The sequence below is a fragment of the Alternaria alternata genome, assembly GCF_001642055.1.
Source record: "Alternaria alternata strain SRC1lrK2f unplaced genomic scaffold CC77scaffold_7, whole genome shotgun sequence".
Lineage (NCBI taxonomy): Eukaryota > Fungi > Ascomycota > Dothideomycetes > Pleosporales > Pleosporaceae > Alternaria > Alternaria alternata.
In genome coordinates this window covers 944186-968514 of record NW_017306196.1, presented here as the reverse complement: position 1 = coordinate 968514, position 24329 = coordinate 944186, and the positions used below count along the sequence as shown (strand labels likewise).

Sequence of the window (24329 nt, the reverse complement as noted above, 5' to 3'; positions counted from 1 at the left end):
TTGGCAACTCTTTTGGCATGCATCGGCGCAGCATTTTATGGGCGGTCAGAACCTCTGCGTTGTGGCTTTTAGTTTTTGAAATTTGCGGAATCTGGGGTGTTCTTGAGGCGGATTCTTTGTATATTATCATAAAGAGTAGGGTAGCGCTAGCTCATTAATACAACACTTTGAATGTCGTCATTTATTGGTCCACGCGTGTATGCGCACATGCAAACCCTTACACCCAACTATCTCAACACCTCTCAGTCAGAAGCTATCTCCCCAAAGATATCCACACCCTTTCTTCCCAACGCTGTTCCCACCCCCACAGCTCCTGACCCAACACTCCGCATCCTCTCAAATCCAGCCTTGTCCTCCACTCCGCCTGTTCCAACAATCGCGATCTCCTTCAAATCCTCGTGTTTGTCCAGCATGTTCCTGATCGTATACACGTTTCCCAGTGCAAGTGGATGCAAGGGCGCGCCTGCTAGACCACCTACACCAGATCCATTTGTTGACTTCAATGTAGGTCTGACGCCCTTATCCACCTCAGTATCTGGTACCATGAGTAGACTCGAACCCAGCGTATTGACCGCCGTTATAAAGTCCACTGGACAGCTCAGGTATACTGGTTTCATGCTCACACTTTCTTTCAATACACCGAGTAGCCCCTCAAATTGCTCCTGATACGTATACGGTGGTATCTTGATGCCCACTGCCACTCGTTCATTTTCATCTATTCCGCCTGCCTTTACTAAGCCGACATCGATCTCGACCTTGAGCGCCTCGAGATACGTCCGCAATGCAGTGAAATCGTACGCTGGCGGCGTTTTTCCGGGAATGTTGGGACAAGAGAGGTTGATTTCCATGGCAAGGCGCATTTTCACGGACTTGCCAAGTTCGTGGATCAAGTGGTAACATTTGGTTACTTCTTCTGCAGAACCCGTTATGGAGATGACGATGGGCTTGAACGTTTTTCTCCCACTGGGTGGCTCATCACCTAGACCATCGCTGATGGCTTTCACAAAACCCAGGTATTCGGAGAGTGGGATGGGTGAGTATCCTAGCGTGTTTAAACTCCCTGTCGTGCTTGCGTCGCCGCCAAGGTCCTTGTTGGGAGTGCTGGATGCGTGGGTCGAGGGATTAAAGAACGCGAATTGATGATGTCCAGAGTCGTGAGGGAAACCTCCGATCAGCGAGGTGCGAGTGGTGATAGCGCCTGTGTGAGGACAGTTGTAGAGCTCTTGAAGCTGATCGAGAGTTGTACACCAGGGGTTTGCGGAATTGAGAAGGGGCGGATCAATGGTTAGAGGGGCCATCTTAGAGTTTGTGTCGGATTATCGCTGTTGAGCTTGATTGTCGTGTCATGAAGTACCTAGGTAATGTATCACGGGACTGGGCGGTCGCGGCCCGGCCCAGTTGTGGAAGTGGGGTGGGCCGATAAGCTTTGCATTGTCGGCTTCATATCTTCAGATAGCACCACATACAAGAGAAAACGTAAACAGGTATAGAAATAACAAGCTCTACCTTGCAGCTTACAGTAACTCCTTAAAAGAAAGCTCATAAAGAATAATAGTAATGTAGGCTTCTAGGTTTTCTATCTCTATGTACATAGCTCTTAATACGCTTTATTATAGTATGAAGAAGAATTTCCGTTCACTCTCGTAGCAAGTTATTCTAGTGATAGAACTACTGTTCGCAATGCGACTCGGATGATTATCCCACAGCGCGAGAGTATCCGTGCACACCATGTCACAAAGCTACCTAGGTAACCTTGGTTTTGTAACCGCCTCGTCATAACAGGCACACCAACGCTCAACAGTCTCCATGAATTCACGGGCATCATGGCGTTCCTTCAGAGTGCAATGCGTGAAGAAGCTAGTTGGCCGGAGAGTCTTGGTTTTGATCTCCAGGACTTCCCCTCCTCTGAGGAATCTGAAGAACCTGAACAAAGCCCCTTAGACTATGTTCTCGATCAAGCCGACCCATGGAAGTATTCAGACGACGACCCGAAAGCTTCCCTGACGTTCTGCGAGGAGGCTCTCGACAAGTGGGTCTTTAAAGACGATAACCTTTAACTGGCTGATTGGGGTAAGCGTATGGTCAGGGTCTTCAAGCGTATCATGATCCGTAGGAGCTTTGCATCCACTATTGACAGCAAGCGCATCAGTGACTCGTTGCCCGAGGTACAACATCTCACAATCGAGTGCGACTACACCCCGTTGGAGTGACAATACTATGAGACCTTCTACATGGATATCTCGAGTAGTCTGGTGCGCAGAGTCCCGGGGAAAGCTGCAGTTGCATGGAACACGACATCTTACCGAAAGATGTGCCTGATCTCGTCATGGCTTGGCTTTATGTACCTCTTGGACTACAAAGTTCCGTATCTCAAAAAGTTCCGAAAGAACAACGGTGATGCGGTGACTATCTTGGGAGAGCTTCACAAGGCGCCACTTGCGCATGAAAGTTACGGAAGCCAAGCGCATCAAGATCTCCAGCAACAACGAAGTTCGGGAATGAAGATCAAATACTCAACAATCCCCTGTATTTCTCCAGAAATCCCCGTACGCAGTCTGAGAACCTTTGTAACTCCTCCCAGGGTGTACCTAGGATGATGGCTACGCTTCCTCGTTGAGTAATCCAGAATCCTGCTTCCATCATCTCGAGCCAGAATAGCATGCTCAGGTCAAGGTCCTCATGCCGATCTCGGAAGCTTCTTAGTTCCTTCTTGCCATCATGCAAGAAATGTATACCCATGATCGTTCCCAAACCCGTAACGGTCATTTTGGTTCCATGCGAAAGCTCTTGAAGACGGAGGCGAAGTTTGTCACCCATCGCATTGAAGTTGCGACAGACTTCGGGTGTGTACACATTCGCAAGGCCAGTGTATCCTGCTGTCATTCCAAGCGTATTGTTGTTGAAAGTGCCGGAATGTCCTAAAGATCCCTTCTCCCGTGGGTCATATACGCGCATAATGTCTGCTCGCCCACCGAATGCGCCAAATGTAATTCCTCCACCGAGGAACTTGCCCAAAGTCGTAATGTCTGGCTCCAACCCCTCGACTTCTTGTAGCCCACCCGGCGCCAAACGGCTTGTTTGTACTTCGTCTAGAATGAAGATTGCGTCGGCTTTCTTTGCTGATTCCTGAACTTGATGCAGGAAGTCATGAGTACCCACGAGACACGGGCCTCTACCCTGCATGCCTTCGATGAGCACTGCAGCTACGTCTCCAGACTCCTCGATCTTCCTCTTCGTGTCTTCAACATCGTTGAACTCTGCAATAATCCATTCCTCTTGGTCTACACAGTTCTCGGCAGGGTGATCTTCCGGAAACGTGTAACAACCGCCATGGTAGCCCCCTGTGAAAACTACAACCTTCCTCTTGCCGGTGAACTTCCTCGCTCCTTGGATGGCATGAAGATTTGCCTCTGTGCCTGAGTTTGTGAATCGAATGAGATCAAGCTTGTATCGCGAACATATCAGTGCGGCGTGCCTCATCTCCAGGGTAGTCGTTCCACCCAAGTTGAGACCAACGTTGTTGATAGTATCGACCAGCGCTGATTGTATGAGGGGTTGCGAGTGGCCATATAAAGCGGCAGTAAATTCGCCAACAAGATCTGTATAGGTTTGCCCATCCTCGGACGTAACTTGATACCCTTTGCCGCTCTTCAGGAATACCGGAAAAGGCGCAGTGTGAAGTACACTTCTCGTATTACCGCCTGGCAGGGCTTTGTTCGATTCCTCGTGTAGATGCGAGCTTTTAGCGTTCCGCTCTGCGAATCGTTGCTTGGCTGCTTGGAGTGCTTCACTGGTAGTAGCATATACGCTCTTCGCGTGGTCGGCCGACGCCATTGAGCTCATTCTGGGACAAGAGAGTAAGAACAAAGAACGAATAATGCTTTCGAGAGGTGATGCCTAATATACTTGCAAGTCTGGCAATCCGATAGGGCCGGTATAGGCCCGTCAATCTTTCGGTTCGGGATGGAAAGTCGGAGCTTTGCCGTAGGAGAATTTGCCGTACGATAGCCATACACTTGTCGTGACTCGCGCCCTGGATGTCGATTCGCCCATTGGTTTCACTGAATACGTTTGCAGACTGCGAGACCCTTCGATCATAGGCTTAACAATCCTAGAATGATGCGAGTGCAACAAGCTCACCTGAGCCTATGAATACTGCGGAGGATGTTCAGAACGAACCTCGACGCAGGTGACTTAGAGCGCTCAGTCATCGTAGCAATAGAAGCCAATAGATCTGGGTCCCTTATCAAGAGCCAATGACAACCCTATCGTGCTGCACTATGGTGATAAACGTCATGGTAGGCTGCGGAGACCCCGCGCTTGTGATAGTTAGGTATTCCGACCAGTTCCGAGCGATGCATTCCGAAATGCCGTCAAACTCTTGAAAAGCGCTCTTCCACGATCATCACCCGTCGTAGGCAATACGACCTCGGTAGGCTTAACCTTTTCTAAATGCTTCTTTACTTTCTACTAGAAGTTGATCAGTCGTAGATGGCGGTGTTTCTTGATAGATTTCGTGATCGCTTTTCTCGGTATTGTCGGAGCCTACCTACGTAGATACCTGGGGCGCTGTCGGAAAGATGCGTGCTCGATGGAAGTACCGTGCAGATGTCATGAGGATGTTTGAATCGCCGTCTCATCAAGGACAGGGTTGTTGACTTCGTGCACGACACGTCGGGGATGATGGCGTAATGGCATACGCGACACGCGCCGAGTCGACCGTTCGAAGAGGACTAGCTGTCATCTTACCCAGCCACCGAATTATCAGCTCGCGCGACAGCACGATCAGCAGCGTACTGTGCGATCGCGGAGCATATGACACAAAGAGACACTTGCTCCATTCGAGATACGCATGTTGTTTCAAATGGGAAACTATCCCAGTACGGTTCCATGCGGCGTACATGCTACAATTGCGACATTACTAAGTATTATAGCAGTAACTACTCGCAGCAGCAGACGTATTAAGAGCGCATACTTGGCACATGATGTCAACATGTGCATAGCTAAAAGGGCGCTGTTTGGCTTTTGGCTCAACTGAGGGGTCGCATCACACAAAGAGCGCACAACTACAAGGTTGACACCTCCAACATTCACAACGTCACTCACGATGGCTTCGCAACCTGAGCCTTACACGATCTCGATTGCAGACACCGCAATCGAGAAGCTGAAAAGAAAGTTGTCAGACGCGGACTTCCCTGATGAACTGGATACACCTGACCAGTGGCCATATGGTTCACCACTATCGGACGTCAAGCGTCTAGCGAAACATTGGGAAACCGGTTTCGATTGGCGAAAAGTCGAATCTAAGATCAACGAATTGCCAAACTTTCGAAAGAAAGTACAGGTTGATGGCTTTGGACAAATCGACATACACTTCGTACACAAGAGAAGCTCTAACCCAAATGCAGTGCCACTGTTATTCAGTCACGGGTGGCCAGGCTCATTTCTCGAGGTCACAAAGTTGCTTCCACTCCTGGAAGATGGTGAGAAAGAAGGCAAGCCCGCATTTCACATCGTGGCACCATCCCTGCCGAATTTCGGGTTCAGTCAGAAGATCCTCAAGCCTGGTTTTGCACTGTCGCAGTACGCTGAGACTTGCCACCGGTTAATGCAGGACCTCGGATACGAGAAGTATGTCACTCAAGGCGGCGACTGGGGCTTCTACATAACCAGGTCGATGGGCATTCTCTATCCGGATAATGTTCTCGCCAGTCACATCAATATGGTGCGCGCGCACGCGCCGACATTTACATCACAGCCTGTACTTGCTCTCCAGCACGCGATGACTCCCTACACAGATGCTGAATCCAAAGGCATGAAGCGCTCTGAGTGGTTTCTTACCGACGGTCAAGCGTATCGCCAGTTACAAGCTACCAAGCCGCAGACACTCTCATATGCCTTCGCAGACAGCCCTGTTGCTCTACTGGCATGGATCTACGAGAAGCTGGTTGACTGGACTGATAGCTATCAGTGGACCGACGATGAGGTTTTAACATGGGTTAGTGTCTACTGGTTCAGTACTGCAGGCCCCAATGCGCATATTAGGATCTACTATGAAGCTCAACATAACCCCACGGATCTGATCCCCAATCGAGAGCGCACGAGTCAGTGGGTTGATCGTGTGAAGCTTGGTGTCGCGCACTTTCCTAATGAGATCACTGTTGTCCCAAGATTGTGGGCGAAAACCTTAGGTATGACTCTCATGATAATGCGCATGGAACTTATACTCACATGCGAACAGGCCCTCTTGTCCATGAAAGTATCAACGACAAAGGTGGCCATTTCGCTGCGCACGAGAGGCCGGATGTGATCGTTGCGGATCTGCAGAAGATGTTTGGGAAGGGCGGACCATGCTACGAGATAGTCCCTGGAAAGACTGGTTATTGATATAGATTTGTTCTCCACTGTTCGTTGCACTAATCCGCTGTCGCAGTTATTTGATTGTCAGTGAATTGTCCTTTGAGAGGATAAAAATGAGAGGCCACCAATGTACCTCTGCTGCAGAGTTGTTTGTTATTGATATTTGCTATTCTACACAACTTCTACGGGAAGGTATGGGCAATCAGAGAGTTCGCCGCACCCAACCTTTCATTCCTGGCAACAGCCCAGCAATCTTGCTCACTGAAGCGCTCATGCTTGGCCACTGTGCATATACATCCACCTCCTCCAGTGGACCTTGCTAGTTTCGAAACTGCTTTTGGAATGAGCACTGACCCTTTGAGTTTGCGTAGGCGATGATTGACAATATTAAAATGGCGAACCAAGCTGCATGCTCACTCTTGCATCGATCAGCGCTAGTAGCTGGTCCTTCGACCTTGCAGCTACCTTCCCAGGCTTAGATTCGATTCAATTGTGCGCCTGTTCAACTGATCACAGACATAAGCGAACAGTCCGCTTGTGTCCGTGATGAGACATGATATGATCCGTATGATACCAGTATCATACTCAGGGCGCTCGTATCCGGTCTTGTTTAGGATGACATAGCCGAAGAGCTGATTTCCGTCCGGGAAACGATTTGGGGTAGCATAAATGTTTCTTTTGGTGTGAACGTAGACTAAAACTACGCCTACATCAAGGTTGATCTTTTGCTGGTTGCTTAGAGAGATAAAAACCACAACAATGTCTAATTTTCTCACTTCACAGCCGCGGGCCGTATCAGATCAGTTGTTGAATCTCGAGGGCTCTCGCACCGGAAGTCTATAGCATCGAGTTGTAAATCATTGGACTTCTCGGTCGTTTCTTGCTTGACGGATTTGGCTTCGCCATCAAGACTCAATCGAGAACGGCATCTAGGTGGTATCTGGTCATGCGATGACTCCTCACTGGAAACCACCGTCGATCGCGACAAGTCCTTTTCGGCGGCCGAGCCAGACGCACTGAAGGTCAGCCAATGGATTACCAGCGCATCCCAACATACTGCAGAATGTTAGTTTCGATGTAACAGACGTGCGGGAAAGAAAGCCTACCATCGACTAGGCAGATTGTAAGACAGATCATACCCAGTTCCTCGCCATCTGTCAAGACGAACTGGATCATGTTCGCCGCCATTGGAATCTCGATCAACAGTGAGCCAATGATGCTCTTCCATAACAGCGTCCTAATGTTCTTTCGAGCTGGGGTATCATTTCCACTATCGACTGTATTTCCTTCTTTGTTCGGTTTTATCTTGAAGAATTTGGAGAGAACAGATACACCGGGTATCTGTACGATAGGACAAAGCAGGTAAAAGAAGACGGCTGTCAAAACCGCATCTGTGAAGAAGTTTACGACCGTGAACGGTATTGATACGGCACCGCGAATGCCAAAGTGGCACCGACCGTCTGACGCACGTAACTCAACGACGTGGTTGCAGTATGCATTGATGGCGACTGAGCTGTACGTAATGATTATCATGGCCATGCAACCAAGGTACAGCTTGTCTTTTCGCCTGTTGAAGAAGGGTGCGCGGACGACGTGGATGCGTTCGACCAGAAAGACATAGCTACCATCGTTAGCAGTGATCTGTATCATCGACAGTACTTACTCACATGATAGCTTTGATGAACGTATAGAAGATCAGACAAACCCATGTGCCTGCAAGACACATCCCATACGTGTACAGTCCTTGCCCTGCTACGAGAACGGCTGAACAGGTGATGAACATCAACACCAGAACGTATAACATAAGAACGAGCGTTGACATGAGGCTGCGCTTAACCACGATGCTCCGTCTGAGTTTTGCCCATCGCAGCCCTGTGATATGTGTTAAAACATGATTGCAAGCTTGGTGTGAATTCCTTGATGTGGAGCACATGCAAAAGGTATGTCGTCTGATTCTGATGTTGATACAGTATGGGAGGTGCACTTACCTAGTAACAACGACAACACCATCATGCATACCAACGAAATAATCGTGAAGATGGACCTATCCCGCGGAAGCTCGCCATTGTTGATGAACAGGTTCGAATTCCGAAGGTCCTCTCCCCGCATATGCAAAGGGAAGCCTTGAGCAGTAAGAGACTGCATCAAGAGGAGACCAACGAACCACATCCCAGTAAAAACCTGGGGCTGTAGCAAAAACGAATCACGCACGTACGTAAAAAGAGAGATGAGATGAATACATCATACGATTGGGGACCCTTGGGTCCTTAACTGGACCCTTTCCCCCCACATGACATCCATTGCGGTCCAGCAACAGGATTTTTTCCTTGCGTAAACTCCGGAAAGTATGTTACCAAGCCTCGATCGACCGGGAGTCGCTAGGTATTGTGGCGTGGAGGCGATCGTTTTGTGAGGCTGTTTGGGTTCGCGCTAGTCACCGCGGAGATGAAGCCGGCTGGCTGGCAGTGTTGCGAACGCGAGATTCCTAGTAGCAGATCCACGTGCGCTCCGTTGCTCCCGTCTCCTGCAGGTGTTGAGCGCGTTTTACTCCAATATCTCCGTCAGGGACAGGCACGGCATTGGAGACCGATTCGGTTTTTGTTTTTTGTTCGCGACGAGATTCATGGCTCGCTGGCACTCCCAACGTGATGCGACATTTAACCGCTTAAACTTCACGCTCCCATGCTGAAAATCCTGCTGGCCATCTATGATGATGAGCATCGAAATCTAGAATGTCTAACTTGATCCCGTTGTCTCGGAGCCAAGCTCGCCCGTAAGGAGACTACGACAGTCCGCCAAACGCCACCACACACTTCCCTTGGCTTCTGAAGTACACCCGATTCTAGAAGCTTTGCCGATGTCGGGATTGCCTCTTCTATTTTCTTCTCTGTCATCACGCTCCATACTGAAGATTAGCAACTCCAACCTACGGCAGAACATCTGTCTCTCAAGGAATATGAAGAGACGATCGGCAAGATCTTCCAGGCTCTTGCTTTGCGATGCAAGAGAGAGTTGGCGAAGATAGATAGTGCGAAGATTTAGCGGAAACAATCCAATCTGACCATTGCAATATAGTCATCCCTACTGTTTTCACCAAGTAAACCAAGACATTCGGTTTCGGAAATTTATAAATAGCTCTGAAGGGCTCTCGAACGCAATATTTGTATCCACTTCTATTCACACACTTGTATTCCAAGTTGTTTTAGTGAGGGATACATCGCGAGCCGCGACTGTGGCGATTGTAGTGACGTGTGGTTGATCCGGACTGACTTACTAAATCGTCTCTGAGATAGCCGTGCAGCGATAATATCCTTGGGCTTTTACTAATGCTCAAGAGGAAATTTTCGCCGCGGATGCCTATCCCATTCCAGCAGCCTATAGGCAAGCTGAGAAGCTCCGCACACCTGCCCAGCGTCTTACTTCATAGCTCAGACACCCCATCTGCACCAAACAACTGAACGGAACCTGGAGAATTTGCAGCGACACGTTCCAGACATGAATACCTACCTCTCAAATTTTCCTCGAGTGTGACTAGGAAGTCGAACGGACCAATTTCAGTCCAAAACTTTCCCAAAGAACAAGCAGACACAGAGTCAAGAAGTCAACACTTTTCCAAACAGTTGATCCTGTTGTCAAGTTCAGGTTCGTAACAATTCTCAAGTGCACCGAGCCAGTCGTCTTTGTGACCCTGCAGCAGCAGAAGGTTCGTGCTAAGCTCTATGCTAAGTAACTAGCCTTTTGAGTCTTCAAATGCAGAGTGGTCATCCAGAGGTATACGGACAGACCGCCGATGCAGGATGATGTCGACGTCGGCCTCAGTGAGCGTGACAATATCTTCAAGCTTGCGTTGCCGAACGGTAGGTTGTTTCAAAGCTCGTAGTCTCAGGTGTCTCTATGTATGACTTACTAATCTACATTCGGTCAGGCTCTCGCTTATCATCGGGTATCGTATCCAGGACATGGGAGATGTCTTCCTCTCTCCATTCTTCAGGCCGGTGGTGTTGATGGGGAACGCCGATGATGCGTCTCAAGTTTGTTGCATGATGGAATATCAGTGAAACCGAAATGATTGACGCGTCGTAGAATTGATGTCGTGGCATGGTTCTTGATGTAGGCATCGACGCGTCTCCGACCGTGGACATTCATTCTGACATCCGCATATAGCCGCTCGGTTGCTGGATGGTACCAAGATCTTAGAGAGAAGTGAAGTCTCCCCTAATATTCGTGAAGAGGGAGCTACAGTACGTCGATAACTCCTTGGTGTCTATCAGGAAGGTGTGTGGTGACTAACACATCCGACTACTAAGGCCTTCAGCTCACTCCGAAGCTTGTTGAACGCCTTGAGCGAGCCCTGTCCTCATCCAGATTACAGCAGTCTTCGGCTCCTCTCTCGTCAAGCTTGTGCGCATTTACGCGGCTGCGCTGTAGGGGAGAGTTGTCAGATGTCATGGGTAAGCACCGTGGCTATACGCCCCAGACAGGAGGTCACGGATCCTACCTAGGTACCTATTGTTGCGGCGCTGCACTAGAACAGATGCGGACGCGACAGCAACAATGATTTATGACTTGGGTGTCAGCTCCTGACTACGAGTTGTCGCCGCACTTAAACATCAGATAGTTGAGCGCACAGCGTCGAAAGACTGGAGCAATGTTCTTGAGCAATAGGATAAGCCTAAAAGCTTGCGAGAAGCCTTTCCATTGCACCCAGGACCAGCCCATCGACTAGCATCGCACGCCTCTCGCACGTAAAGCTGCACGAAACCCATGAACTCTGTGTTACACAGTGAGCTTGAGGAAATGCAATTGCTATGCAAGGTGCGCATATACAGGTATACGGAATACGATTAGCGGCACGCGATGTACGATGGAAGGGTCTTTTGGTCGACAGTGCTTAAGGCCGCCAGGTATTTTGACTCGGCCGAACCCTTTTGCGGAGAAGATGCGATAAATCAATAGAGTGCTAGATGGTCAAACGGCCCAGGGCTCAGGTGAGCCACCTCTTGTCTACGATAGCTAGCACAAAAGTACGAGAGAGGGGTAGATAAGCTTTCCAGTAGTGCCGAGTGTGCCGGTCTTGGCACGGGCTGCTATTTTCAGCTCAACTGACACCTGGGCACCACCTGGGCACTACCTGGGCAGCGCGCTTCCAACAGCCTCATATATAGGCGCCAACGTCGCTCGCCGACGGTCCTGAAAAACCAATTGACCCTCCAAGATGTGGGTATCGGAACAAAGAAATGGGCATGTCCCCTGGCAACAACCAGGTACGTGGAGATTCTAGATGGTTAGTCTGCACCGGCCACACGCCAGGCTAGCTTATATGAGCCTAGTGCTTGCGGTACAGTGGGCGGATCCACATGTCCCTTGCCAGAACCTCGGATCCTCCAAGCCCTGACGGTACGATCGGATGCTTTGCGACGACTCCTATAAGGTGTCAGGCGTCGCCCCGCTGATGGATGGAGGGGACGACGAGCGTACTGCCGTTGCCGTTGCTGCTTCTTCACCTACCACACCTTACTCACCACCGTCGCTCTTTCATGCTTTGTTCACGTATTTTTGTGTCTGTACCAACGACCACTTGTCTCTCCTTGCATTGTTTCTTGAAGCGGTTTTCTCGTCATACACTCTTCTTTTTGTAATAATCAGTTCACGACTCCAAAATGAAACTTTCCCATTTTCTTTATTTCCTTGTGCCTTTGGCTAGTGCACGAGCTGTACCATACCACCATCAGATACCCATCACCGAAGAAAGCGCCACCGAGGACCTCACAAGCGCGAAAAAGATTGATCTAGATGCCACTCCTAGCATCGGCGTCCACTTCACAACAACACAGGCAGTAGTGGCTGCGCGATATCCGAATGGAACAACAATCGACGTGGTACAAATTCCTGGAGACGCTGGATACACAGACCTAATGTCGCGGTGGATGTTCCGATATTCAGATTACGAAATTCTAAGGAACCGGAACGACAGCGTTGTACTAGCTGCATTTATCTCGAGAGTTCACACGACCATCGAAGCTCAGCTTAAAATTCCTGTCAAACAGATCACGCCAGCTGTCGTCTTCCCACTTGGCAGGGCCCAGCAAACGCTATTCCAAAGCGCTTTATTACTTACGGGCTTCACATCGTCCAAATCCTCCAAGGAAGGCTCCGTCATATACCCGGAATCATACGCTACTCACGCAGCTCTGGTACACGCCTCGTGTACTCATCAAACGCTGCAAGAACAACACCAAAACGTTCTCGTCATCGCTTTCGACGACAGCTCTTTCAGCGCGAGCATGCATCAAACGTCTTGCGATAGAAAATCTTCACAGCCACAACCACGTATGATCGGCTACGTCGCCCGCTCAGATCTTGGTTGGTGGAATCTTCCTGTCTACGAAGCGCCGCGAGCCAAGTTCTGGTCGAAGCTACAGGAAGCTGTCATTGATGCTATCAGTGGGCTGGGGAAGCCACCAGGCAGGATAGTGCTATCGGGTAGCCATGGCAGGGACAAAGAGTTCAAAGGCAAGATTGAGGAGGCCCTTTGGGCGGAGTTGGAGGTGGATGTTAGGACGCTGCTTGGAAGCTCTCAAGAGGCGGACAACGAATGGCTGGCAGCAAGGGGTGCGGCAGAGCTAGGGACGGCCACATACACGCGGTAGTTGTCTTGAGGTCAAGACTGCAGAGAAGTGCCACAGGGGCGGTGACTCACTGAGCTCGGGCAAAAGTACTTGTTGCGCAAAAAGATACCCAAAATATTCATTACTACAAACAAATGTCAAATCACTATATCCAACTAGAAAGTGCGTATCGCAGTCCATGTGTCATGTCAGTTCTAACGTGTATAATCTGTTTTGCGATTTTCGCGACATACACCACCATATAGACGCCATGTATTCCATGGCTACACATTTTCTTTTCTTTATGCACAAACAACAATCTATCTGTAGCTATGTATTCTCTGATATACAATCAATCTAGCGGCTACGTTTGTACTATTAAGCGTACCTAACGCACCCTGTTGTTTCTCGCAATCTCTATTGTAGACTCTTTTAATTCCGCTTCTCTTACTTGACGTATGTCTAGTCATCTAAGAAGTGAGTATAGGCGTGCGCGAGCGTTTGTTTGCTTTAGCACAGACCGTCATCTTTGCCCACTCACTCTTACGCGTGCGTTGACGAAAACCTCTGCCAGATCCCTACTTTTACACTCACTCCTCATATCGATTCGTGACTTGCCAGCTCCGAGGATACACTTTTATGGCGGGCAAGGGCAAGGAACCGGCAAAGAAGCGCAAGGGGCGTACAGAGCGCAGATATAAGAACAAGGGATATGAGAACAAGAAAAAGGTGCGAGAAGGACTAGGACTGCCGGCCCAGTCCGCGTATGATCAATGGAGACAGAATGAGGCCATGGCAAAACGATGGTGGGACACGTTCGAACGAGACTTCCTGCAGACAGACCTTTTTGAAGCCGGCTCCAAGGGCGCCGAGTTCGCACACGTTTACAAGCAGATCACAGTGGGTGAGCGTCTCGGTGCGGGCATGTTCTCCCAGCTAGACGCGGGAAAAAAGTTCACCACCTCGCTCCAATGGCACGCATGGTTGTTATATAACCTGGCGCATCAGAACATTACTTATCGAGACGGTTGCTTCTATCAGAACGGCTCTAGCAAAATCGCGAACTACAGAGCAATGTGGGATCAGATTAAGGGAGAGTTAAGGGACAGAGGCCGGACAGTAAGGTCGAACACGCAACACAAGTCACCCAATGCCAAGAGTGATGTAGCCATCCAAGAGCACGTCGATACGAGCTCGAGCTCGGACGAAGAGGAAGAGCTGGACCCGAACACTGGTGAAGTTGTGGTACTATGGCTCAACCAGCCAGAAGAATTTGAGACAGCAGGCATTACTGATAGGATTCGCGTCCATGGATTCTGTGGCTACAGTTTGATGTCTTTCAGATCTGAAGTTATCCAACGATTCAACTTGCTAGCACTGGGACACACGATTACGTCGTTCTTCACGCGCGAGAATGAAACCTTCATCGACATGAAACGAAAGGCCTCTCGGCAACCAAACGAAAGACTCTTGTACTTGATGGAGACAGCCAAATTGACGAGGCTGTACAGCTGCAGCCATCATGACAGCGCCTGATGGTGCTGACGATGAAGGCGACAGCGAGCAATAAAGCGATAGAAATAGATGTCAAACCAATATCTAACTACAACATGCGTATCGCAGTCTATGTGTGATGTTAGTGCTGGAGTGTATATTTTGTTTTGTGTATAGACGGTGAGGCGGGTGACGGAGTGCTGTTCACATGCTCAGGCACGCGTCGTGTTAGCGCGGCGGTTGCGTCAGTGCTCTGGACGATGATGGGAAATATACCGCCCTAGAACAACAAGGAAGCATCCTCAGGCTACCACCTTGTCCAAGCCAGCTGTCGTCTTCACAGATACACGTGAGGAGGCAGGAGATACGCTAGCATCATGATATGATGTGATTCTTCCACGACTGCTTCTCTCCAAAGTTGCAGCACGCCAGCCAGCCAGCCAGCCAGCCAGCCAGCCAGCACCAAACCACGCCAACCGTCATGGCAGGCAACGAGCCCACGCTCTCGTCTCGCGCGAACCAGTATATCCGCGAGGTCCTGCACAACACCGAGGCCCCGCCTGCGATACCCGTCCGCTACTTCTACACATCGCCGCTCGCTATAGACGACCCGCTGTCTCCGCTCCCGCCGCCGCCAACGGGCACCTCGACGGCCAAGAGAGTGCCGCCGCGGCCCTTCTCGCAGTACGACAACGACGCCATCCAGGAGTCGTGGCTGGACCTGCGCAAGAAGATTCTGAAGCACAATGAGGAGTTTGGCGAGAAAGACGCGACGGGCCGTGGCACGCCCACCAACCCGGCCGTCGAGAGACTGAAGAGGAAGAGAGGCGCTAGCGCTTCCAGCGAGGAAGGCTCGATCCAGGGAAGGGACATACCTTCTGGCCGCTCATCAAGCCGAGGGCAGTACTCGAGGTCTGCCGAGCTGGTCGACAGGAAGACACCCGGCTCTGGCTCTGGCTCTGGCTCTGGTTCTGGCAGTTACGGCCAGTCCATGTCTGGCTCACTCAAGGCATACGACCCTGGCCCAATATCTCCCCTCGAGCCTGCGACTACCGGCACGCCTTTCATCCGAGCCCCGTCCAGAGGCAATCTGGCCAAGTCATGGAAGCCGGCGCCCATGGAAGGAGGCCATCGCCCGACTATCCACGAAGTCGACAGCTACAAGTGGGATGACGACATGGAGCCTGCTCTGTCCACTGCCAAAGACAAGGCGCCTGCCGGAAGATCCTCCAAGCCGAAACCAGGGCCTTCCGCAAAGGTGCCTGTGGGTGTCTCGAGACTACACCATGTCGTCATGGACACTGACGCAATACGCATGGAGCCTATATACTGGTCACCGCTCAGCGATGTCGCTCAGATTGTTAGAGGGACCTGGTTCTACAAGGACAGCATGATGCCCGTCGAGGTTGAGGTCGCCAACATGCTCGAAGCCGGATACATCGAGCTGAAGCCCTGGACCCAGACGTGGACGGACGAGTTGAATAGTGCCGTCGAGGTTGGTGCACTTGGAGAGATGAAGATACTACACCACCTATGGCCCGAGAGACCTAGGAGGTCCGAGAGTAGACCTTCAACCTCGCAAGGCATAATGCAATCAGCCGGTCTTGTTCAGAACACCCTTCCAGACGACGACGACGACCCGGAGAAGGAGCGACGTGAGACGGTGGAAAACGCGTGCGACCTCATCGACATCTCCACAGGTCCAGGGGGACCAGACCACAAGGCAGCTGGAGACCTGGAGTACGGTGCCGACGGAAGGAAGCGCCTATATTTGAAAGCGGGCGTCATATACTCCAACGACAAAGAGGCTTTCATCCTCAAGCCAGCTCTTCAACCGTCAGACTACTACGGGCGACGACCAGTAGCAAACTATATTCGCAAGGGCAGAGCCATTGGTGTACACGTCGTACGTGGCTTTGATCAGGCCATCTGGGATAAGCTGCATCCTAGCAAGAACACGCCAAAGGCACAAGCAGCGCGCGAAGGTGTCTCATCTTCACAAGGCGGCGCGCCGCAATATCGGAGGCAGAAGTCGGACCCCGAACTCGCGCAGTCAGAGAGACCGAAAGTGTCAGATCTAGTGTTGGTGATACACGGAATTGGGCAGAAGTTGTCGGAGAGAATGGAGACATTTCACTTCACGCATGCGATGAACGCCTTTCGACGAGAGATGAACGTCGAGCTTGGAACCCCGGATGTGAAGCGACACTTGAGGAAGGACATGGGAGGCGTCATGTGTTTGCCAGTAAGCCATCATGACAACGATTCTCAGTCCAGGATACTAACACAGAACAGGTCAACTGGCGGCATCGCGTGTCCCTCGATGTCGACAACACTGAAAACCCCGAGCTCGAAGATCCCTCCGCGAACAAATACACGCTCAAGGACATCACCCCAGATACGCTACCCTCGGTCCGTGGCATAGTCAGCGACGTCATGCTCGATATTCCATACTACCTGTCGCCCATGCACAACCCCAAGATGATATCAGCTTGTATACAAGAGGCGAATCGCATCTATCGCCTGTGGTGCCATAACAACCCAGGATTCGCAGAGTATGGGCGAGTGCACTTGATCGCTCATTCGCTCGGTTCGGTAATGGCCATCGATATCCTGAGCCAACAGCCAACCTATGTTGATCCTCAATTTACTGACCCTTCGTTCCCTGAAGCCGACCTACCACAAGATCAGTTCATCTTCAATACTACCGACCTCTTTGTCTGTGGTAGCCCTGTTGGCCTCTTCCTCCTCATGAAGAACGCCAACCTGCTTCCGCGTCGCGACAAAGAGAAGCCAGGTGCAGATTCGTATGCTGCTCCCGGTGTGGCCGGCGAGCAAGGCACCTATGGATGTCTCGCTGTCGACAACATCTACAACATCATCAACCCCTACGATCCTGTCGCCTGTCGCATAAATCCAACCGTCGATGTCGTATACGCCTCTATGCTGAAACAAACAACCATCCCGTCAGCATCGACATCCTACTTCGCCTCTCTCAACCCTTTCCGCTCTTCCACTTCCAACTACAACAACTCTTCAAACAACAAGCCAACGCCCATTCGTCTGCCCAGCAATGTCGAGCTCGAGACCCATAACTTCACACGCGAGGAAATTGCCGAGAAGAGAGCCTATCTGCTCAATGATAACGGCCAGATTGACTTTTACATGAAGTATGGTGGTGGACCATTGGAGATTCAGTACTTGACCATGCTAGGTGCACATAGTAGTTATTGGATCAACAAAGATTTCGTTCGGATGATAGTTGTTGAGGTGGGGAGGGGCTTAGGAAAGGACGGCACGATTAGGGAGATGAGAGTACAGAAGAAGAAGTTGGCTGTTGGTGGAGCAGCATAGTATGGTATGCACGGGAAATGGTAGCTACGGAACCAGAGAGAGAGAGAGAGAGAGGATGCGGATTGACGGCTAGTTCGAGGGCATTTTGGTACGGAGTTTATGTTTTGTTTGCCTCTAGAAGTTATACCCCGTTTCGTACGCAATTTGATAGGAGTTTGCATTTGCATTAACATTAGCATTAGCGTAAGACTAATAGATCTATCTCCACTTCTCTTTCCGGACGTCTGCTTACTTTGTTCGAGGTCTCAAAGTTCCCACCGTCTTTCATTCGCTTCGTCTTACCTGACACTATCGTCACCCAACACTAGGCCACATCTCGTATGATACTGACGTCCTCTAGGCCTGGAGAGCCCGTTCTAGTAGCTCATGATGGCACTTGCCACTCTTACATGCAATGCGAGAAGGATGAACTTCACCCCGACTTCTCCTTCATAACTCCGGCTCTGGTCCGAATCATACGTCGAACAGGCGCAGTCCCATGAACAATGCAAGGTCTACTACTCAGGCGTCCAGCAAGATTCGCCCTTGAAAGCACGGCCTCTACGGTTACAGTGAACGACCACCAACTCACTTTTCGTCCGATCCATATCGAGCATACAAACACTTTCGCCCTACAAGGCGGTATCCTACAGTATAACCCATTACCAAGCAGTGTATCGTCTCCCATTATAGCCCGTTTCGAAACGAATCGCCTCCCACGCGCTACTCAGGGCGTAAATGGCGTAATTAGCTCATCACAGCTGCATAAACGCTGGGGCGTAGCCAGCCCACGGGGCGTCGCTTTATTTGCCTGATTTGACACGGTGGTTCGCTACGTTTCGCGTTCTAGAGTGAAACAGTGGGAATAGGTATTGTTGGGTAATGGGCGTGGTTTAGGGAGCTAATTAGCGGACATGTAATTGCCTCGATGCCCGTGTGCAGACTCAACACTGCATGCTCCGTGGAGGCGCAAGCACTCGTAAGGCGGTAGCAGGCAGGGAGGCCTTTGCGGGTGGTTTATTTTTCTATTTGGAATGTAATGTGTCGTGGGAGGGAGATCTGGGTCCCTGCGATACTTGAAAGAGGGGTTGTTGTGTTGCGCTATGGCTAAGACAAAGAGAGTGAGCAGGCTTGTGTCGTGATAGGTAGATGGCTTTGGTACTCATTGCGCACTAATATCTAGATACGTGTCTTTGAGACCTACATATGCCACCCTTCTTAGGGCCCTTAAGAGGCGCTGATATACAGCAGTGTCTCCAAGTAGCGTACCGCTGTTGAACATGATAGCCGAGTAGATGGTTGGTCTACGCGAGGAATCCCAGAGCTTAGACTAGATAGGAACTAATTACAGGTACACTCACAGCAGCGCGAGTCTAGCCTGGAAGCCATAGTACTTGAGTAGTCTGTTGCCTTGCCGTGTGTGCGAGAGAGTGTGTGTGGGTTCGTGCGTTGGTAATGCTCTCGCCTCGCATTATGCGAGCTGCGCTTCATACCTATCGCAAATACCGTTCGGCTTATCATGAACAGCCCAGAACGTGTACATGATGCGATGCAACAGCGGACATTGGTAAGGACATAGAGAGGCAATCAGCGACATGTCCGAATAGTCCGTGACAGCAGGAGAACCCAGGGTAAGCGAAAGGGATGACCAAAGGCGGGCCGACAAGCGAGAACGTTGTTGACCCAAGCTCGCTCAAGCTGCCAGCTCGATTGGAAACACGATGCGGTGCGATTTGCAACTTACTCCAAATCACCTCCAACAAAACCTTAATAGCATGCCAATAGTTAATCCGACAATCAGATGTCCGCTCTACAAAGTAGCGCGACACTTAGTCATGTCTTCCAACCGCCACATGCTCCTCAATTTACCATGAGAAAGTCTCCGGATCCAGCCAAAATCATCACAAATCTCCCCAGAATCTCTCCAGTTGGTCGGTTCCCTGTCTCCTTTTCCACCAGCCCCCACATCAAGGGCAATGTCAAGCGGCCCATGCAAATGTTGATCTCTTCAGCCCTACTTACTGCCCGCTGTCATTTCAGAGCCCATGAATCATAATTCAGCCCAACAATCTATTTCCCCTCTTAGATAAGCAAGACAGCACGAGCGGTATTTTATCTATCTAGCCGCCCATGAAGCTTGGTATTAGATACGTTACGCGGCCGGTGGAGGAAAAAGGAAAGGGACCAACTACCAAGGTTTTGGTCCTGCGGTCTAAACGGTGTGCGCAGGACGTTTGCTGGTGATTTAATCGGTGCGAGAAGCATTCGGGGCGAATTTGGGAGCATGGGGTTCCTATTGCTGATCGGGTCTAGGCTGCTTATGGCCTGGTGTTGATCACGTTCTGGCTCTCAGGTCCTGACTAAACCTACTGAACGTGACTGCCGACTGATGATGAGCAAGTATTTATCTGGATGGGACATGCCGGTAGCAGGGCGGCAGATGGGCTCAATGAGCGGATCGTTGCGGATTCACTATAGCTTAATTTACTCGGGCATACCGGGAACCGTGGTTGTTCGCAATACTGTACCATTTTGTACAAAGTCGGGTTTCGGACCCTTGGATTTGGCCGATGAGAAATACAGCTTCATCACAGGTTTCTTGCGGTATAGGGGTTTCACGAGAACTGGGGGCAAGGGGAGTCTTTCGGCGTGCGCGTGTTTTCCATCTGAGGGTCTCGACAAGGATACTGTGATGGACGCGACGCGCGGGCGTCCGAAGCTTCCGCTGCCGGGAGTGTGTGGAAAGTGAGTCACAATTGCGATTTCCACGTCGTGTTGCTTCAAGATGTCTGTTGCAGTATTGCGAGACCGAATACGCCACAGTGAGGAATACATGTCAGACACGACTTCTTACACCCCCCGCGTGGGAGGTAAATTCTCCTTCAGCCCTACAACACACGCGAACGGTTGTCAGATCAGTAAGCCCTTGCGCGAGCAACCGCCGGTGGAGTTACCCCCTAGGAGGTTTGAGTGCTGACCTTAAGAACGTGGGAAATCCGGGGTACGAAACGGCTGCCATGCACAAGATGGTTATGTGAGCAGCATGACGTGATGGCACTGATTGGAAATCCTCTTCACACATGACGTCTCTTGGAGAATGACCAACTTTGTGGTCTTTCGCACGTCTTTGTTGCGAATGGCACGTGTTGGAGGACCACTTCGCCCTCGGGTTCCAAGGAACCGTCACCAGCCGGACACGAGTCTGCGAGAGTGCGAGAGATTGTGCACAAATCGCCGAATACCTGTGCTTCGGGCTCGCACGGGAATCCTGAAACCTTGCCGCTTTAGGAAAGCGTTGCGGCAGTTCCTTCTTCTCTGCATTGTCCTGAAAGCGTTTAGACGGTTTCGTAGCTCGCCTGTCTACCGCTAGACGAACACTATTCGTTGGATCGTTTACATGTGAAATCCTATTGTACGACTAGCGTGTGAACGCAAGGCTGAATCGAAATGAGTCGACAGATGCGATGTGGGGTCACCTTGGAAGGGTCCGTAGCTGTCAACGATACCGTGGCATGTCTTGTGCGCTACGGAGCGTTAACAACGTTTAATTCGAAATACAAACTTAATCGTACAATTCCAAGATCAACCAAGATCACCGGTGGTGGAGCTCAAAGGGCGTTATTACCGACAGAACGACCGTTGGGGACCGCCCAAAAGGATGGACAAAGTGCTTAGCGGCTTGCGATAGTTACCGGCGCTAAGTTATCCTGTCAAAGCTTTAGTGCTAGACAGTTTTTGCGTTTGGTTACATCAAGCGGGCCATGCGCTTTGGCTGACAAAGTCTCAAGGGAGGCATACCTTTCGTAACGACCCTCGTGGGCGGTGCACCAACCCAAGCACGAGGTACGACTCCCTACTGTACGCGACTAAGTGGCGCGGGCGTTTCAACAACCAGGTCCAAGTATGTTTTGCGAACAGAATACGTGTCGTGAACTATCATGGGGCGATCCAATTCTGCGCTCTGTGATTGTCGTACGCAAAAAGCTAAGGCGGAGCTGCTGGTGGCCTTGCTCGATGGCTGCCTGCTGGCGGTATGGGCCCAGAATAGCATCGCGAAATGGGCAAGAGACGAGATACGGTTGGACCCGTGAAGGATGCCTGTGCCACTGTCCGTTTCACACCAGCCTCTCACAATGCTTTCCACCGCGTAGCGTCGGAGCCAACTCCGTGCCGCGACTCCTTCGCACTCTGCACGTGACGAAAAACCGGTCACCGAGTGCCCGCAGTATCGTGAGTGGCTAGATTGCCTCCAGTATGCCGAAGAGCGAATTGCACTCCAGCGTAGCCGTGATGAGGCGTCGTGGCGCGGATTGCGTACCGACTGACCCGCATGCTTCTTGAGCTAGACATGCAGTTGTAGTGCACAATATCAGAGCATGTGTGGATACTTTCCTGTATCATTTCAAATATGAATTATGTATACATGGCTTGGGATGCGTCATACTGCGTAGGCACAGTCGCGCAGCCCCACGGCTAGAGGCTGAATCCCACGAGGCGCAGGCGTCGCAACATGAACCCGGATAAGGCAAGTTGCTCTCGCACGTAGGATTCCTCGAGGTGTATTTGCGATACCTATGACACTGCTGCACCTCACAAGCTTGTGAAATAAACGCGCTGTGTAGAAGCGATTTGGTTGGCTGCTGTTCAAAACTCATTTTGGCTGGCTCATATTCACATCGTTACGCCGCAGACGCGGAGGGTTGCATCGGTGGGAAGCCTGACCGGTAGCTGAGAGATAGGCTTGTTTGCGCGAATGTTAATGGAGGAGGAAATGTTAGTCGGCGAGACCAAGTCGGAGTTCCTGGGCTTTGAATCAGGCTTGTGGCAGCCATCGGATCACCCGATGACTCGGGGCCGTTGGGGGGACCGCGGGGTAGGTGGGATGACGATTATTCAGAGATCGGCATTTTCTAGTATCCGACGGCGTATTGCTTGGATTGCTAGATGCAGTGACTGATGCAACTATCGCAAGATGCGCAGCTTGCAAACAATTTGAGTAGTATCCCTGTGAGTATTTGCTCTTTTCGAGTACCCGCGTTCTGTGCAGTCACCCTGCATGGCGGGGACAACAAGCAAGTGTGCAGAAGATCAACAGCGCATAGGGTGGTACGAGTAGGCGCCCTCGAATCGGAAATGATAATCTATCCGTTCGCAGCGACAATGCAATAAGAAGCTCTGATACTACTTTCATTTGGGAGAGAGACTCATTGCACGATCAATCGACATGTTTTCTCCTGTAGTGCAAAGCGTTGAAAGATCAACAGAACACGGAAAGCGATCTTCTAGAAAAGAGAGACATGGTGAATTCCGTGGAGATTTCATGTATGCCATAGCAATGCTGAGTAGCCTTTTAAATAACAACTAAAAATCCATACTGCTTCGTCAAGACTGAAGCAATGCATCGATTGCAGCCTCGTTTGGTCAGCTGTTCCGTTCAGCCCTATCATTGCCCCCACTGCATACGCATTCTAGAAATACTGCAGAAGCAAGCAGCAAGCACCTTTGATGCAGCTTGAGCTGAGTAATTCACTCAGGTACTTACGAGATAGTTTCGTTACATATTCGTTTGAAAGTTGCGTCTAGTGATAGGCTGTGATGCGGTAAGCCCTTGTCGGGAAGCCAGAAGGTTGCGCCCTTTGTGTATGCAGTGTGTCGAGCTGCACCCTCGGGTCGGCTTTGCGACTTTAAGTCCGACTCCTGACATGCTGATAAATGATGCTGCCTACGTCGATACTTTCGAAAGAGGAGTCATACTGGAAGATCCTCGTGCTCTCTGTCCGTACCGTAGATGAATCAGCATTCTGGACCTGTGTAGTGGAGAGCAAATTTCCCCAAGTTCTGCGTTTGCAATACGCCAGGGTCAGCGCCATGCCAAAGTCCAACGGTAAAGTCCCTGCGTGGCGGTCGGGAAGCGGATCTCCGTATGACGATCATGGTATGATTTCTGTGTATGTTTACGGCATCACGGCATACCCACTCAAAAGGGAGATGCTTCCACTATTGAAGCAAGCCACTCGGCATCGATTGATGCCATACGTCGGCATGGCCGATTTTTCATTTCTCGAGGAAAGACGCACAACTTAAATTGTTTGCTTCCACAAGACTGCATGTTGGGCGGACTTCTTTAGGCCGAAGACATACCAAATCGTGCACATTGCACCGATGCCGCTCTTGTAGTTCTGTTCGACTCAGGTTTCCTTGGTCTGCGGCATACCTTTACGCCCGAGCGCTTCGAAGATCGGCTCGCAATACGGGCGTGAACGGGGGCCTTGAAGGATTCATTCAGGGATCTTACCGTTCCCGCGAGAACGGCTGAACGGTCAGGAAAGGCAAGTCTCCTTCTTGGCACGGAAGCGCCTTCAAGCCTTGACGACGATAGGGCTAGAACCGTCGCTTCGCAGCTTTCTGGTCTCGGATGCGCTAATGCTGTAAAACTGAGTCGTAGCGTGTCGAGGTGATGTTAGCTCCTGATTGCTTGTGTTCGACCAAGGACCTGAGACGACATCCTGCGGCTGGTTGTAACCCTCCACTTTC

General features: G+C 50.7%; 9 protein-coding genes across 9 annotated transcripts; 6 read left to right on the top strand and 3 right to left on the bottom strand.

Moving 5' to 3' along the window:
* Window positions 1-101: 101 nt before the first annotated feature.
* On the bottom strand, window positions 102-1401 carry CC77DRAFT_1019245 (FMN-linked oxidoreductase). Its single transcript, XM_018524796.1, has one exon. It carries the CDS (start codon window positions 1296-1298, stop codon window positions 243-245), a length of 1056 nt encoding a protein of 351 aa, XP_018387652.1. The 5' UTR covers window positions 1299-1401; the 3' UTR covers window positions 102-242.
* Window positions 1402-1823: 422 nt separating this feature from the next.
* CC77DRAFT_1060124 (hypothetical protein) lies at window positions 1824-2210 on the top strand (the record flags this gene model as incomplete). Its single annotated transcript, XM_018528312.1, has 2 exons — window positions 1824-2029; window positions 2087-2210. The coding sequence occupies 2 exons, from the start codon at window positions 1824-1826 to the stop codon at window positions 2208-2210; spliced, it is 330 nt and encodes a 109-aa protein (XP_018387651.1).
* A 71-nt stretch (window positions 2211-2281) lies between these two features.
* CC77DRAFT_792713 (PLP-dependent transferase) lies at window positions 2282-4267 on the bottom strand. Its single transcript, XM_018533201.1, has one exon. The coding sequence runs from the start codon at window positions 3841-3843 to the stop codon at window positions 2506-2508; it is 1338 nt and encodes a 445-aa protein (XP_018387650.1). The 5' UTR covers window positions 3844-4267; the 3' UTR covers window positions 2282-2505.
* Window positions 4268-5107: 840 nt separating this feature from the next.
* On the top strand, window positions 5108-6387 carry CC77DRAFT_1030162 (alpha/beta-hydrolase; the record flags this gene model as incomplete). Its single annotated transcript, XM_018526565.1, has 2 exons — window positions 5108-6191; window positions 6242-6387. 2 exons carry the CDS (start codon window positions 5108-5110, stop codon window positions 6385-6387), a joined length of 1230 nt encoding a protein of 409 aa, XP_018387649.1.
* A 520-nt stretch (window positions 6388-6907) lies between these two features.
* Window positions 6908-8600, bottom strand: CC77DRAFT_792814 (hypothetical protein). Its single transcript, XM_018533202.1, has 4 exons — window positions 8349-8600; window positions 8028-8232; window positions 7467-7981; window positions 6908-7416 (listed from the first exon to the last, which is right to left on the bottom strand). The coding sequence occupies exons 1-4, from the start codon at window positions 8527-8529 to the stop codon at window positions 7133-7135; spliced, it is 1185 nt and encodes a 394-aa protein (XP_018387648.1). The 5' UTR covers window positions 8530-8600; the 3' UTR covers window positions 6908-7132.
* A 3420-nt stretch (window positions 8601-12020) lies between these two features.
* On the top strand, window positions 12021-13010 carry CC77DRAFT_1060120 (hypothetical protein; the record flags this gene model as incomplete). Its single annotated transcript, XM_018528311.1, has 1 exon — window positions 12021-13010. The coding sequence occupies one exon, from the start codon at window positions 12021-12023 to the stop codon at window positions 13008-13010; it is 990 nt and encodes a 329-aa protein (XP_018387647.1).
* A 305-nt stretch (window positions 13011-13315) lies between these two features.
* On the top strand, window positions 13316-14548 carry CC77DRAFT_1019239 (hypothetical protein). The gene is made up of 2 exons (XM_018524795.1): window positions 13316-13445; window positions 13543-14548. The coding sequence occupies exon 2, from the start codon at window positions 13608-13610 to the stop codon at window positions 14502-14504; it is 897 nt and encodes a 298-aa protein (XP_018387646.1). The 5' UTR covers window positions 13316-13445; window positions 13543-13607; the 3' UTR covers window positions 14505-14548.
* Window positions 14549-14720: 172 nt separating this feature from the next.
* Window positions 14721-18019, top strand: CC77DRAFT_1093668 (DDHD-domain-containing protein). Its single transcript, XM_018529691.1, has 2 exons — window positions 14721-16707; window positions 16758-18019. Exons 1-2 carry the CDS (start codon window positions 14944-14946, stop codon window positions 17814-17816), a joined length of 2823 nt encoding a protein of 940 aa, XP_018387645.1. The 5' UTR covers window positions 14721-14943; the 3' UTR covers window positions 17817-18019.
* A 3542-nt stretch (window positions 18020-21561) lies between these two features.
* On the top strand, window positions 21562-22115 carry CC77DRAFT_791812 (hypothetical protein). Its single transcript, XM_018533198.1, has one exon. It carries the CDS (start codon window positions 21699-21701, stop codon window positions 22035-22037), a length of 339 nt encoding a protein of 112 aa, XP_018387644.1. The 5' UTR covers window positions 21562-21698; the 3' UTR covers window positions 22038-22115.
* Window positions 22116-24329: the final 2214 nt, after the last annotated feature.

Bases quoted from the DNA above. Each gene is read 5' to 3' on its own strand.
- CC77DRAFT_1019245 (XM_018524796.1), bottom strand. From the start codon at position 1,298: ATGGCCCCTCTAACCATTGATCCGCCCCTTCTCAATTCCGCAAACCCC.
- CC77DRAFT_792713 (XM_018533201.1), bottom strand. From the start codon at position 3,843: ATGAGCTCAATGGCGTCGGCCGACCACGCGAAGAGCGTATATGCTACT.
- CC77DRAFT_792814 (XM_018533202.1), bottom strand. From the start codon at position 8,529: ATGTGGTTCGTTGGTCTCCTCTTGATGCAGTCTCTTACTGCTCAAGGC. The intron at 7,982-8,027 runs GTGAGTAAGTAC...TAACGATGGTAG, and splicing joins ACGTTCATCAAAGCTATCAT to CTATGTCTTTCTGGTCGAAC. The intron at 7,417-7,466 runs GTAGGCTTTCTT...AACATTCTGCAG, and splicing joins TACAATCTGCCTAGTCGATG to TATGTTGGGATGCGCTGGTA.
- CC77DRAFT_1019239 (XM_018524795.1), top strand. From the start codon at position 13,608: ATGGCGGGCAAGGGCAAGGAACCGGCAAAGAAGCGCAAGGGGCGTACA.
- CC77DRAFT_1093668 (XM_018529691.1), top strand. From the start codon at position 14,944: ATGGCAGGCAACGAGCCCACGCTCTCGTCTCGCGCGAACCAGTATATC. The intron at 16,708-16,757 runs GTAAGCCATCAT...AACACAGAACAG, and splicing joins GAGGCGTCATGTGTTTGCCA to GTCAACTGGCGGCATCGCGT.
- CC77DRAFT_791812 (XM_018533198.1), top strand. From the start codon at position 21,699: ATGTTTTGCGAACAGAATACGTGTCGTGAACTATCATGGGGCGATCCA.